General features: G+C 42.3%; 1 protein-coding gene across 1 annotated transcript in view; it reads left to right on the top strand.

The window, feature by feature from the left end:
- The window catches only part of LOC144521101 (cadherin-4-like), a 262,678-nt gene that overhangs the window by 226,786 nt on the left and 20,301 nt on the right, over positions 1–15,591 (top strand). Inside the window, exons 9-11 of the mRNA XM_078255406.1 lie at positions 692–829; positions 7,867–8,052; positions 12,385–12,641. Coding sequence (XP_078111532.1) covers positions 692–829; positions 7,867–8,052; positions 12,385–12,641 — 581 coding nt within the window. The remainder of the gene's footprint in view (positions 1–691; positions 830–7,866; positions 8,053–12,384; positions 12,642–15,591) is intronic.

Raw genomic sequence — 15,591 nt, 5'->3', positions numbered from 1 at the left:
GAACTGAGAGGAGCTGTCTAATCCTCCTGATGTGGAGTCCTGGCCTAATTGGGATATTTACTCGGTAATTAGCAGGTGAGAGAGACACTGGGAATGTAATTGGGAATCTCACTGACGGGACACATTACACAGACATTCGGCTCCCGGGCTCCATACTTCCTGCAGCCCATTAACTGCACCGTGGGACAGAAGAAGAGACAGAGGATGCTGGCAAAGAGAGGGAGTGAAGTACAACAAAAACAAATGAGAGAACCATATTTCAGCTTCCAGTGAAGTGACACTGTCATTTCAAAAGATTAAATGGCATTTACCATTCTCTCATGTTATTGCTCCATAGATAGTCTATTAATCTCTGTCAGTTGGATCATTGTCTTCACATATGTCCATCGATGGCACTGAATAACATCTTTGATGACATACCCATGGGGAGGCTTCACAGTGCAGCCTTCAGACGGTGTGAAGTCTGGAAACGTTCTGCTGAGGAGGTTTCAACTCAGTCGAATGAAAGACTTCAGCCTTGTGATTCTGTGTTTCAAATACGACCATGGACAGCTCCTATAGAAAAGAACACAAGCTCAGCTTTTTCTTTCCTCTGGGAGCCAACTCCGTGGCTTTTGCTGTAGACTGGAGGAAGAGAAAGCTTTTTGCAGATAAATAACTGCACAATCTGTTTTTTTCTGACTTTTTACAGAAAGTGTCCCAGTATACAATCATCGTGCAGGCCACGGACATGGAGGGCAACCTGAACTTTGGGCTTTCCAACACAGCCACTGCCATAATCACTGTCACCGACATCAACGACAACCCTCCCATGCTGACATCCAGAACTGTGAGTTGCTACAAATAAGAGGGGTGTGGAAAGGGTAACAATTTGGAGGTGGACAGGCTTCTGGGTTCAAAGAAGAGGGTGGATATGATTAGTACAGTCATGTGAACAAATTAGGACACCCATGCTAAAGTTGACTAAAAAGAGGAATACAAAAATCATCTTTAGGAAAGTGATCTTAAAGCCTTAATTCAAAAAATGAGGAAAAATCCAATCTTTAAGGACACCAATTTTCTTTGTGAATGAATAATGTAGCGTAAATAAATAAATGTGCTTCCTTAAAACACAGGGGGCATAAGTAAGTACACCCCTATGTTAAATTTCCATAGAGGCAGGCAGATTTTTATTTTTAAAGGCCAGTTATTTCATGGACAATGAGGAACAATGCGGATTCCGTCCTGGTCGTGGAACAACGGACCAGATCTTCACTATCGCAAGGATCCTGGAGGGAGCCTGGGAGTATGCCCAACCAGTCTACATGTGTTTTGTGGATCTGGAGAAGGCGTATGACCGGGTGCCCCGGGAGATACTGTGGGAGGTGCTGCGGGAGTACGGGGTGAGGGGGTCCCTTCTCAGGGCCATCCAATCTCTGTACGACCAAAGCGAGAGCTGTGTTTCAGGTGAGAGTTGGCCTCCGCCAGGGCTGCGCTTTGTCACCAATCCTGTTTGTAGTATTTATGGACAGGATATCGAGGCGTAGTCGGGGTGGAGAGGGGTTGCAGTTCGGTGGGCTGGGGATCTCATCGCTGCTTTTTGCAGATGATGTGGTCCTGATGGCATCATCGGCCTGTGACCTTCAGCACTCACTGGATCGGTTCGCAGCCGAGTGTGAAGCGGCTGGGATGAGGATCAGCACCTCTAAATCGGAGGCCATGGTTCTCAGCAGGAAACCGATGGAGTGCCTTCTCCAGGTAGGGAATGAGTCCTTACCCCCAAGTGAAGGAGTTCAAGTACCTTGGGGTCTTGTTCGCGAGTGAGGGGACAATGGAGCGGGAGATTGGTCGGAGAATCGGCACAGCAGGTGCGGTATTACATTCAATTTATCGCACCGTTAGACGAAAAGAGAGCTGAGCCAGAAGGCAAAGCTCTCAATCTACCGGTCAGTTTTTGTTCCTACCCTCACCTATGGTCATGAAGGCTGGGTCATGACCGAAAGAACAAGATCCAGGGTACAAGCGGCCGAAATGGGTTTCCTCAGGAGGGTAGCTGGCGTCTCCCTTAGAGATAGGGTGAGAAGCTCAGTTATCCGTGAGGAGCTCGGAGTAGAGCCGCTGCTCCTTTGCGTCGAAAGGAGCCAGTTGAGGTGGTTCGGGCATCTGGTAAGGATGCCCCCTGGGCGCCTCCCTAGGGAGGTGTTCCAGGCACGTCCAGCTGGGAGGAGGCCTCGGGGGAGACCCAGGACTAGGTGGAGGGATTATATCTCTAACCTGGCCTGGGAACGCCTCGGGATCCCCCAGTCGGAGCTGGTTAATGTGGCCCGGGAAAGGGAAGTTTGGGGTCCCCTGCTGGAGCTGCTACCCCCGCGACCCGACCCCGGATAAGCGGATGAAGATGGATGGATGGAGGATACTATGCATCCTGATAAAGTTCCCTTGGCCTTTGGAATTAAAATAGCCCCACATCATCACATACCCTTCACCATACCTAGAGATTGGCATGGGGTACTTTCCATAAAATCATCTCTCAATGCAAATCAAACCAGCTATTAGACTAACTGAAATAAAACCATGCCAATCTCTAGGTATGGTGAAGGGTATGTGATGATGTGGGTCTATTTTAATTCCAAAGGCCAAGGGAACTTTATCAGGATGCATAGTATCCTGGATCCATGAAATAACTGGCCTTTAAAAATAAAACTTTGCCTGCCTCTATGGGAATTTAACATAGGGCTGTACTTACTTATGCCCCCTGTATTTTAAGGAAGAACATTTATTTATTTACGCTACATTATTCATTCACAAAGAAAATTGGTGTCCTTAAAGATTGGATTTTTCCTCATTTTTTGAATTAAGGCTTTAAGATCACTTTCCTAAAGATGATTTTTGTATTCCTCTTTTTAGTCAACTTTAGCATGGGTGTCCTAATTTGTTCACATGACTGTATGTTGGAGTAAAAGAAATAGAAAAGGCTAGACAGTGACAGATATTAAAGAAGAGAGGGAAAGAGGAGGATATGGAAAAGAGAATGAAAAAGGAGGGAGGGATGGAATAAGGAAAGGAGGAAGGAAATGACTACAACACTGTTATGTCCTTACAAAGGGAGATTTACACAAGGACAATGAAGGAGGGCTATGAAGTGCAAAGGGTACTTACTTTGTAAAGCATGCACACACACACACACACACACACACACACACACAAGGAACAAATAGTCAATATTATTTTATATATGACTTTCATCAGCAAGAAATCTAAAGACAGCAAATCGTTAATGGTTGTTGTCGTAATAGTGATATTTAAAATGATGATTACATTACAGAAGAACATTATTGAGAGCGAGGTAAAAATGAAAAGTCCAAAGTAATGTGCTGAATGTAATGTATCAATGTAGCGTAATTCAGCAACATCATCACTAAGTTACTGTAATAATAAGTGAATAAGTTACTTCAATTTATCCCACTCTCTCTTGACTTAATTTAACTTTACTCTAGTCGTTTCTCTCAGTGCTGTTAAATGTTTAAATATGCAGGTGGAACGGCTGAGGTGGCAGCGGTATTTCTCACCGGCTGATGGAAAGTGAAAAATAATTCTGAGCTATTATTTGGATGGTTTTTAATTACATTCGCAGAGTCACAGTTTTATTTGATGTGGAAGAGACATGTATTTGTTTAGAGGTAAAGATGGTCAAAAGTGGAGTTGGTGTGACTGCATTCCAGTTGCATGTTATGATGAAAATTCTTTCGAGGTGTCAGTTTGGCTTCAGGTGTCAGAATTATTCAGTATGTGTACTTTGCTATCAGCAGTGATGAGAGCACGGGCCTATTGGGTAGATAAGGTGCTTAGCTCTGCAACTGCAGGCAAAGCGGCTGAGGCGGTATCAGCACTACAGTACAGACTCAGCTCTTTGAGGTGGTAGCAAAAGAGTTAGCATTAGCATTTGCCCTGGGGGGTATTAAGACCCTTATGATAATGAGTTAGCGCTGGCGGTAAGCATGTGTCAGCTATAGAGATCATCAGAGAGCTGCTACATCACACACAGCAGGAAATGTACAGAGAGGGGGCAGAAGGAAGAAAAAAGATACACACAAAGGAGATGGTGAGCAAAAAGAGAACAAAGAGGTAGGAGGAGTTGATGAGTGGACCACCATGTAAAGTCCAAGATGAAAAAATGGAAAAGGTGATGAGAGAATGATGGGGAGAGGAGAAAAAATGAAGGATTATTTGGTCACAGGAGCTATTTTCTACAGCGGCAGTGATAAAGCATAGGCATGCCTCGTTGTAAATCAAAGGCCTTTCCTGACTCGGCATCCTCCTCTGATTTAGGATTCTCTATGGCGGCGTATTGATGATAGTGGCCAGTAATAAATTGATATTCTCTAACTGTATTCCACCATGTTTAAGTGCATTTCCATCATCGCCACAGAGGGAAGTTAATACTATCATGGGTATTGATGACAAACTTTAGTGGAGGTTTTGGAGCCACGATGAGCAGAACACTTTTACCCAATACCTTCATAAATCAACCATTTTAGTGGTGGGATAACATAAAAGCCATTTTGTTGAGAATGCGGGCCATTATGCAAATATTTAGTATTTGCAATAAACCCCATAGATCTTTCAACGTGTCCCAGAAATATAAAGTTTGATATAAAGTTTGGGGAATCTTTGATTATTAAAATTTCATCACGCCTATCAGAGGCTGCCCTATTTTTCAAGGCAGCAAAGGGTGGTGCATGTGTACAGTTGTGAAGGCTTTGGGTGCTTATTCGATGTTGCGTACATCCTTTGCATTATTTCTGTGATGCAGATAGATGAGATAAAATTTAAAAAAGTTATTTATCTCTTTTTTGTTTCCGCATACAGTACTGCAACGACAACTGTATCTCACATGGAATAGGTTGTTCTGTAGTTACGTGTAGAGAGACCTACACCCATGGTCTACTTCCTTTACCATCCTCACAAAGTTCCTATGATGAAGTTCCCTGTCACTTCTCCTCTCACCTCTTTTTGCCTCCTTTAGTCTTTTCTCACTGCCAAAATAATGACAGAAAGGTGAGAGTGTTGGCAAGAGGTGTTTTGTCAAGTGCTGGGAGAAAGCCAACTGCACTCTGTGCCAATCACAATCAAATTGTTTACACCTCCTTTCCTTTAGTCCAGGAGTTGGGGACAGTATACAGTATCTTAGAAAGAAAAACCTGATCAAAGTAAATTTCTGCTGAAAGACACCACAGAAGGAAGAAACGAAAATTCACTTTAAATTCTTATTTGAAAGTTAAGGGTTCAGTTGGTAACATTTTGTCATATTTGCTAAAACTGTTGCTATATCCTGACAGTAGCGAATGAGACAGATAATCTGTGAAAAAAATTCATTTTGCATTTCATCAGAATACAGCATTGAAAATCTGCTTAGAAATATAGGAAATATTGGATAGGATAGAACAACAGAATGTAATTCTGCTAAATAAAACACATAATATTCATTATTAATTTAATTTGATTTCATTTTGAAAAAATTGTATATCTGAATACATTACACATTTTAGGCTCTGTCTCCCTTTAAAAAAAAAAAACATTCCAGTGCTAGTTCCATGGTATCAGAATTTTGGATAGTCATCATGGAAATATTAATTGGTCATGTGACAAGGGCTAGGAAGATTGGCAGAACAGGCAGTGCTTTGATCCAATGGAAATCACAATTGTCAGATTGATAGCACTCCAGCCCAATGGATTGGTGGGGGGATGGCACCATGGGGTGCCACCCCTTGCCCCCCTTTTAGCCCTGCCCCTGTTCATGACTGCTAGTGAACTTTGATCAAATGAGTCAAACTACAAATCGCTGCCAAGTTTGACAGTTTGATCGCAGTTCAGGACCAGATGACATGATTGGTTGTTTACAGTATCTTTAGGTGACATAGTATCTTTAGAAACTTGCAAATGCCATACGGAGCACTAGGAGGAGGCAGAGTAATGCCATTTTTTTCCTTCTACAGATTATCTTTCTCATGTTGTACTGTCAGGATATAGTGACAGTTTCAGCAAATATGACAACACGTTTTTTTTATAGGGGTTACCTACTGAACATTTAACTCTTTAATGCAACCTAAATACTCAGCAGAGAAATGCTATTTTGTCCTAAATGCTTACATCCACTGCAGTCCACAACCTTATTTGCTTTATTTTTGTATGTTGAACGGCATTTAATACTAAAGTATCTAAATCAGATCAGATATTCAAAAGATTAGAGTTCAAGCATGTTCTGAACACTTCGCCATTGCATTTTGAAAGCACAGATGATTTAATTTCAGTGATTGGAGGGTATTTACTGCTAAATTCTATAGGACTCATAGTTGACTTCCTGTGCCTCCTGAAGTTGGTATTTGCACATCTTGTAAGTTTCGCCATTACTTGCAGTGAACTGTCTAAAAATTAATTAGCTAAGTGATTGTACTGATGATATACTTTTATGCGTAGCGAATGAAAAAAAACTGCCATGCCATGTAAGATTTCCAATGGGAAAAATAAACAAGACTTTTATTACTCAAGCTCTGGATGCCGCAAGTAACCCCACCCACCCTATAAAGAGCTAATGAGAGAAGAAATCTTAAACTGGGGTATTGATAATAAGAGTTGTGGTGGACCCATCAAAGTCTTCCATCATGTCTGGTTAACCCTTGTCCTTACTTGTTACTGTGCTGCTGCTGTTGCTGCGAAAGAAGATGCTCAAGGGCCCTTAGGAGCTCAAAAGCCATCTCTGAAGTTTGATTTTATTGAATTGGCATCAGGGAGTCCCTGAACCAAACCACAGTAATAAACCGTTTAAGCACACACATACACACACTTAGTCTGACACAAACGTACTTATCCAATGCAGGCAGTGCATCAGGACCACCCGGACTTGTCTGTTGTCTTAAGAATGTCATTGAGTCTCTGAACAGCTCTCTAGACGCAGCCCCCTAATCTGCCCGCTGCTGTCGGCGGTTTGCTGGGTGATGCGAGGGTTGCCAGGCAGGGTATTATGGTCTGTTTGAGTGTTTGGTCTGGGGCTTTGCTCTTTGATATCCTACACTCACATAAGCGGCTCAGTGGCTCTTCCACGCCTGTTACCCATGGTGACACAGTAACCGTATGATGCTACATGCCTGTTGCCTCCAGATGAGGTGAAGACACGGCAACATGCTCACCTTCTGACTCCACGTCATTGGTTACGAGTTGATGGGTTGGCCGTGTAGGTGGGGCTGCGGTCGAATTGTGTTTTACAGCGTAGCGGTGCAGTCGTTGCTATTGTTGGTTCGTCTTTGTGGGCTTCATCCCCTGAGCCTGTAGAGCTTTGATCAATCCCCACCATAACAGACATATGACAGACAGTGGATCACTCCTCATCAGGCTTATCAGGACAATGCACATGTGTTTGTACAGCAAGGGGACAACTAAAAGCCAGTCATATACACTCAAACAGCTATTTTAACCCTGCCCACTTCTGGCTCCTTTCTGTTCATCCATTATTTTCTCCTTTGTCACTCTGGCTTTCAAATGAATAAAATATTTTTGCTTGTTAAGGATGGGTGCTGGGAATGCATAAAAAGCACTGGAACTGGAACAACACCCCTGTGTGCATGTGTTTGCTGGTGTGAAACTTTAAACTGCTTTACTGCTTGTTTACTACTCAGCTGTGGTAAAAGTGAGATCATTAAACATACTCTACCTTAAAACCTGAAAGGAGAACTGGCTCTGTAAAGACAAAAATGGAAATGAGAGATAGGCACTTTTTTGTAGACATTGCCACATTCAAACGGCTCAATGGATCCCAAAAGACCTCAGCTACAGTCCCAATAAAGATATACTGAAGCAACAGATCACAAAGTAATGTTTTACTTTCTGCAGTTTTCCGGTGAGGTCCCAGAGAACCGAGTGGATCTTGTGGTGGCTAATCTGACGGTGATAGATGCTGACCAGCCGCACTCGCCAAACTGGAACACCATCTACAGGATCATCAGTGGAGACCCATCTGGGCACTTCACTATCCGCACTGACCCTGTCACCAACGATGGCATGGTCACTGTGGTGAAGGTAAGACGACAGCCTATCAGAACATGGTCATCTTAAAACTGTCATCTCCTTTTCTGTGCTGACTGTCCTATCCCCTCTAGATTTAAGCACAAGCAATAATAATAGACTACAGGGTTAAATGGGGAAATGATGGACATCATGTTTTTTGCCTTTCATATGCCCCCTTATGTCCAAATGAGAGATTGGAGGCCGCTACGCCCTTTAGAAACAGCTCATACACTCACACAGAGACTTAAACACTGGCTGGCCACTGTAGCAAATTAGGTATTGATTTCTCAATTACAAAGGCAATGGTTTTTATACACTCATAATGTTCTAGCTGTTGTGGTAAACTACATCAACAAAACTATGTCTTGTAACAACCGGGTGTGTTTGTGTTCAACCTCTAAGATGGAGGTTGTCGAGAGGTTTTTAACCCATTTGCAGAAAAAAATACAGGTAATAGACAACAGAATAAAACTCTGTAGTATGATATTCAGCTCATATTCTGTGTGTAAAGTGTGTAGATGTGTGTCTTGTGGAATGCCCTTTAGCATTTGGATTTCTGTGTTCATCCATGAGTGGCTCACTATAAATGTGCTTATCATGTCGCATGTAGAAATAACTTATTTATTCGTGCGACCCTGAGGACCCAAAGGTATTCTCCTCGTGCATCTGACTCCTCCAAATCACATCTCACATCCTACAATAATGTTTATAAAATAGCAATAACATCACCCCGTAATTCCCACAGCATCCTGAGCAATGAGCATTGGCATTTTGCTTCTCTTCATTATCTCTAGATGACTGCCTTTTATAATCCCTTCCTCTCACTCCCTGGTGTAAAATTCAGCAGTCACGCAGGTACTGAGCTTTTATAGAGACCCGTGGGAGGTTATCAGGAAATCATAAAATAAGAGACAGGACACCCCCTGGGAAGAAACAAGAAAGAGACCGTCTCAACAAGTAAACAGAGGGGCTTTAGCTTGCTCCGGGAAAAGGGAGCCGGAATGGTTCACATCAGACTCAATATAGGTAAAGTCAAGAAGCCATAAGAAGGCGCTACCTTGGCGTTCCTATTTTTACCAAGGCATCTGCGGCTGGTAGTACAGACACATCGGATCACACTGACACCCAGTTATTTGGCAATCTCTCACAAGGGACCTGGGCTCCTCAGTAAACAAGGGCTGAGTTCTTAACCAGAACATGTCACACATTTATGCTGCTCTCTGGGGAGTTAATGACACATTCTCATATGTAGAGCCAGTAAACAAACAAGCATGCATGAAAATACACAAACACAGCCGCTTGGTTCGAATGAGTCATTACAATATGTAAATCACAGCTTATGATAAACAGGAAAGATGACAAGGGAAGTGGAGAGGAGGAGGGAAGTGATACAAGGACAGATTTCCGAGGATTGGAAGTTGCAGACTCAGAGAAGACGAGGGGGTGGGAAGTTAGAGTCCGGCAGTACAAATTAAGTAAGAGGGAAAGAGAGGAACGAGTGAAGCGATACAGAGGAGATGTAAGATTTGATGGCTCATGGGCAAAAGATGGAAGCCGTGTTGTTGACCTCTTACCCCTCTGGCTTCCCTCAGGGTGTGTGTCTGAGTGTGTATGTGTGTTTTAGCCAGCCTACAGCTACACTCTCGACCCCCCTGTGCTCTGAATACCACTGGCTGTTGATCAAAGAGCCTTGAGCGTGGTTTGCCTGTAAATGGTTTCCCAGTGCACCAATGGGGTCAGACACCAATACACACTTATGTGCTTGTATTTACTTGTATCTACGTGCATACTGCAAACACATACAAACTGTAACACCAACTAACACACACACAAACACACACTCTAGTGCCCTTGTCAACCATGCTGCCTGATTAAGAATGATTTTTTTTTATATCAGCAGAGCTGTGCTGCCACACTGTCCACTGATAACACTCCGGCAATGCAACATACAGATGTGCTCAAAATCATTAACATCACCATCAAACACCACAGACACTAGCCTTCGGCAGTAATCATCACCCGCCTATTTAGAAATGTGCCAGCAGGACCTACCAACACTGTATTTGTTCTCTTTTTTTATTTCCCTGCTTGTTGTTGTTGTCATTTGAACCTGATCGTGTAGTCTTCATTAGGAGAGCACGGAACTGTCACTCTGGTTTTGGCTCAGCTGGTAAAAACCCCTGTAGTATACACACACACACACACACACACACACACACACACACACACACACACACACACACACACACACACACACACACTCAAAAGGCAGAGCCATGACAGTACCCTATGAATAGTCTAAGCCCTGCTGCTTCTTCTCTCTGTGTGTGTGTGTGTGTGTGTGTGTGTGTGTGTGTGTGTGTGTGTGTGTGTGTGTGTGTGTGTGTGTGCGTGTGTTTAGAGACAATATGGGTCCAATTCATCAGGGGAACACTAGACACGGCATCTGTTCATTTATTATGTCCTTTATCATCAACAAGGTTCAACGCATATTCCCCAGCCACAAAAGAAAAATGTTGACAGGAGTTTTCACATTATATTCAGCGTAATATATGCTTCAATACTTGACATGGTTTGCTCATAAAAAATAATGATAATACTACTACTAGTAATAATCACTGACTGTAAGATGAGAAAAGGCTCTATTTTTTACCTGTAAATTAATAATTAAGACTGTAGCTTCAAGTAAAGAATATTTATTTTGACATAAAGATGAATCTATTTTAAACTGAAAAAGTAATACACAGGATATACACAGGAGGGCATGATAAATACAGTCCAGAACAATGATAACTAACCATTTAAAGATATAAAGTTTAAATGTCCAATTTCTGTTCAGACTGTGTCACAGACGTGGTTTTTCATTCTGTGATATTTTGTGAGGCTTCAATAGGAGATGGAATATAATTATAGTATATGCAGATTTTTTCCATTTGGAGAATCTTGTAACAAAATATGTGAAACTGACCAAGTGAAATTCTAACAAAGAAGCACAAATGTACTACGACTGACAAGCCAGACCCACATCAAGATGTTGGGTCTGGGAACTCACCATGGCAGGGCTCAATCCGAGGGGCGGGATAAACGGTTGTCTTTCAAATTCCCTCTGCACTCATAGCCAACCAGAGCAACGCTAGTTAATAGATTAAACTTTTGTCGGTATCCGGTCGGTAAAACTCCGAACATATCTTCCTTTTTTAAGAATGACTTCAGTGCTTAACTCTAAGTCTTCCAGAGTTGCGGCCAAAGGCGATTCGAAAGACCGCTGTTCGCCAGCAGCAGCAGCAGCCATCTTCTTTGTTTTCAAGTAGCAGGGAATTGACGCGGAACCGTCGCAACTCTGCTGTCCTTATGTTAAGCCCGCCCACCAACTCTATACATGATGTGATTGGCCTGACCAGAGTTTGTTTTTTCCAGCTCGCAAGCCAACGGAGAGTTACGATACGATACGATACAACTTTATTGTCAGCCAAGGCTGAAATTTTTTGTGCATCCCTGGGTAGCTCGTATAGAAAAAAGAGGACATACACATACATGCAAACATACATGAGATTAATAATAACAAACAGACATACAAGAAACATTACCTCAAATGACATAAACTTCCAAGTAGGAAAAACAAAGAAAACATGTATAACAACAGAAAATGACATAAACATACACACAGACAATGTCTTGGAGACGTATATCCCTGAAATAAGTATTGCACTGGATTTAATGTAGCTGGTTTAACAATAGGATAGATTGATGTAGTTGCTAGACTGACGCTGGCTGCTGCTAGGGTGCGTCTAGATTTCTAGGCTACAAATGTACATATTGTAGTGTTAAAATATAAAGGTTATTGGTGAAACATTGTTGTTTCCATTTATAAGTGATTTTTTTCTTATACGACAGGCTTGAAGTTTTTTGTCATACCTTGACAGTTTTAACTGCTGACTCTGCAGTCATCTTCAGAAGTGTCATGTGATGTTGCTGTGACGTCTACTGTGGGTGTGATATATTTAGTTTGTGTCATTCCACCTGTGTGATGGAATGACGCTGTGCCTCCCCGCCGTCCAACGATCCCCCACAGTAGACGTCACAGCAACATCACATGACGCTTCTGAAGATGACTGCAGAGTCAGCAGTCAAAACTGTCAAGGTATGACAAAAAACTTTAAGCCTGTTGTATGAGAAAAAATCACTTATAAATTTAAGTAGTAGGTTAAATGAACTTGTTCGTATTCTTGCTGTTTCCAGCCAATGCTGAAATCCAGCATTGGCTGTTTACAAAAACGAATCAGCTTGAATTCTGTTAAACTTTCTCTTCTCACACACTGTCATTATCTTCCTTCCTTACTTCAGCCAGTAGATTTTGAGATGAACCGTGCCTTCATGCTGACGGTGGTGGTGTCCAACCAGGCCCACCTAGCCAGTGGCATCCAGTCCTCTCTCGAGTCCACAGCTGGGGTCACCATATCTGTCCAGGATGTCAACGAACCCCCTTACTTCCCCACGAACCCAAAACACATCCGCTTTGAGGAGGGCGTCCCTGCTGGCACCAGCCTGACCACCTTCTCAGCCTCCGATCCCGACCGACTACAGATGCAGCAGACAATCAGGTATTTAGTTACTACAATAAATCTGACTACAGAATGGGCTAATTCTAACATTTTAATAGCATGCAATTAGTTTAAATTTATTCTGGTGCTAAATCATTTAGATCATATTAATTAAGTTCTATTACATATGAAAAGTCTCTAGACCCAAGAAAGTAATGCTTAATTGAAGTCTGGCTAGCTGCATTGTAAGTTAAAGCCTGGCAGAAATCCCTCCATATGCACTTACAGCATGCTTAAAAGAATCTTGGATAGGTTCCATGTCAGTAGTTAGGGGTCAAAGTTCAATAAGGGGACTATATTTTGGCATCACCTATCTCTCAAAGTCTTACTGTGCGAAGTTTATGAGACACTGGAGAACTCTTAGTAAGGAGGGTAAGGTTAATAGGGAGCAACAGCCTCTGGGGTAATCAGAAGACTGTGCATTCTGTAGATTTCATGAGCACATACATGCAGGTGCACATGCACAAGCAGCGAGAGAGAAAGAGAACAGGATGGAGGGAGGGGCAGAGAATAAAAAGAACAGCTGGCTCGAGCCCAAATGCCTGACACAGCATTATGTCCACCTGCAGTGTTCTTTCTCTGCGCTAAGCCTCCCTGGATTTTAAATGTAAACCAACCTTTAAATGACCAGAAGGCCTTTCGTCAGTCCTGCTGTCAACTTGACAGTAGCAGTGACTGCATTATGGCCTTTCAAACTTAGAGGTAATCTATTAAGTACACTTTGCTATGTATTGATATTGCAAAGAGAAAGCTTTAGCTTATGTGTGTTTCCACTCATGGACACATGAAGAATGTCCTTATAGATTACAGTGAGTGTACTGGTGTAATTTATAACTGGCACAGTATAGTGCAGCAATTGAGTTAATAACACGGCAGTGGCATTAATACCACCTCCTTCCAACCCCTTACACTCCAACAGCCCCTTCCTTCCCATTTTCTCTGAGGAAAAGATCTAAACAAATTTCCCAGCAAATGAGAGTAAATTGGGTGTACATTATAATTTAGGAAGACACCAAAAGTCACCAGCTGGGCTCTCTCTCTCTCTCTCTCTCTCTCTACTTTGACCTGTTTGGTTTCCTCCCTGTTTTTCCAAGACCCCTGCAAGACTGCAGTACTTTACTTCTTAGAAATAGGTTAGCCTATTACAAGCACGCTGTGATCTGTCACGATCTCCTTAACACAAACACAAACCAAATCTCCTTCCCCTGCTCTGACCATGCGAGGAAGCAGGACTGCAGACATGGCAAATCCACCATCTCCTTCATTAGGATCCATCTGGATAGGATCACTATCAAGCCCCCTGCTTTACACCAGTCCCATAAAAGGTATCTACTCTAGAGTTATGCAAGGGCACTAATCACAACTGTTCCCTCTGTCTCTGGAATTCTCATTATTCTGAAGAAAAAGAAATTCAGAGGCTCATTCTTGCCAATCAGCTAAAGCCCTGTACAGTGTTCGCATCACCCTATTACAATTTCATTTTCATACTTGTATTACAAAGAACTGATCTCAGTGTGCATATCTCAAAACCCCATCAATCCAATAGTTCTCTGACATATCTTTGCATGGGGGGTACATTTAGATATGACACCACAGTTTGTGTTATGCATAATGTATGGCTTATGTCTTTGCATATGACAAAGAGCTGTATGTCTTTGTAAATGGATGGTGGAGAGACAAGTAGAAGATTTAGAGGGAGCCGTAAAAGTCGAAAGTAAGGTGAAAAAAGACCTAAGGGATTGTGGAGGGAGGCGGAAAGAAGCTGAGGATGGTGAGCTGACACCAGGTCAAGGTTTGAATTTGAGAGGTGCTTATCAAAGGAGGGACAGACTGACAGTGTCCTGTTGGGATTGGGGAGGAGGCAATGTGAACAGGAGCAGAGGCATCATGCATCACCTGTCAGACACCTGACCAGTAAGGTCGAGACATGGGACTGGAGACACTGGCATAAATGATTACCCAAACCTCCTTGGCTAAGCTTGAGACATGTATTTTTCATCTTCAGGGTCGGGGGTTTGAAAAATAAATGTCATACCCCTCCCTGCTGCTTGCTAATATCACTGGCCTGCCAGGCCTAATCATACATCCAGCTATACTCACACACCAACCAACTGAACCATATGAGAGAAACCTTCAGGTAGAGGAGCACGGGAAAGCATTTAAAATAAGCCACAGGAAGATATAATTACTTTCACGCAAAATATAACATTCAAGCCAGATTATTTTTAATTCCAGAGTAAGCACTAGAGTAAACAAGGACTGTTTACCTTTCCAAGTAAACAAAAAACTGGCAGAGCACTTCATTAAAAAGTTAGAGATGGGGACTGCCAATTGTCCACAATAATGTTGTGGACAGTTGGGATTTGTAAAGAAAAAACAGTTTTTACAATCATTCTAATGGCCAGAGTAGCCCTATTGTTTACTGAGCGCTATCAGAAAAAGTGAAGTGAAAGTGACTGAAAGCCAACTGCATGCTGACCTTAACTTTTCTGGAGTTTACCTTAAGAATAGAGCTAATAATGCAGTGGCTTGTCTATTCAGTGTGTCGGAAATTAGCTTGGCTATAAAGACTGTTCATTCAGGGCTTTATTTGCTTCATATAAAGTTTATTACATCTGCACTGAGGGCTGTTTAGGAGACTTAATTAAAGTGTGGCGGTCGACAGAACAAACCTTTTTGTTTAGGCTTTTATCATCAGAGAGCATGCAGCCACACAGGAAAGAATAGGTTCTGTGGTATTTTATAGCCCATTATGGAGGAAAAAAAACTTTTTTGCTCTCACACACTATATTCTACATTCTCCGTTTCCCCCATTTGTCTCTGTTATTTATTTTAAAGGGTAGGTTAATCCAAATGGCCAAAGTGTGGTTATAGTGTTATAGCCATACAGATAATTTTGGTTTTATTTCCAGGTTTTGCGATACCCACCAAATGTTTTTTTTTGCTTCCA

This window comes from Sander vitreus, chromosome 7, assembly GCF_031162955.1.
Source record: "Sander vitreus isolate 19-12246 chromosome 7, sanVit1, whole genome shotgun sequence".
In the NCBI taxonomy this organism is placed as follows: Eukaryota; Metazoa; Chordata; class Actinopteri; order Perciformes; family Percidae; genus Sander; species Sander vitreus.
This window is presented reverse-complemented; position numbering and strand designations above follow the sequence as displayed.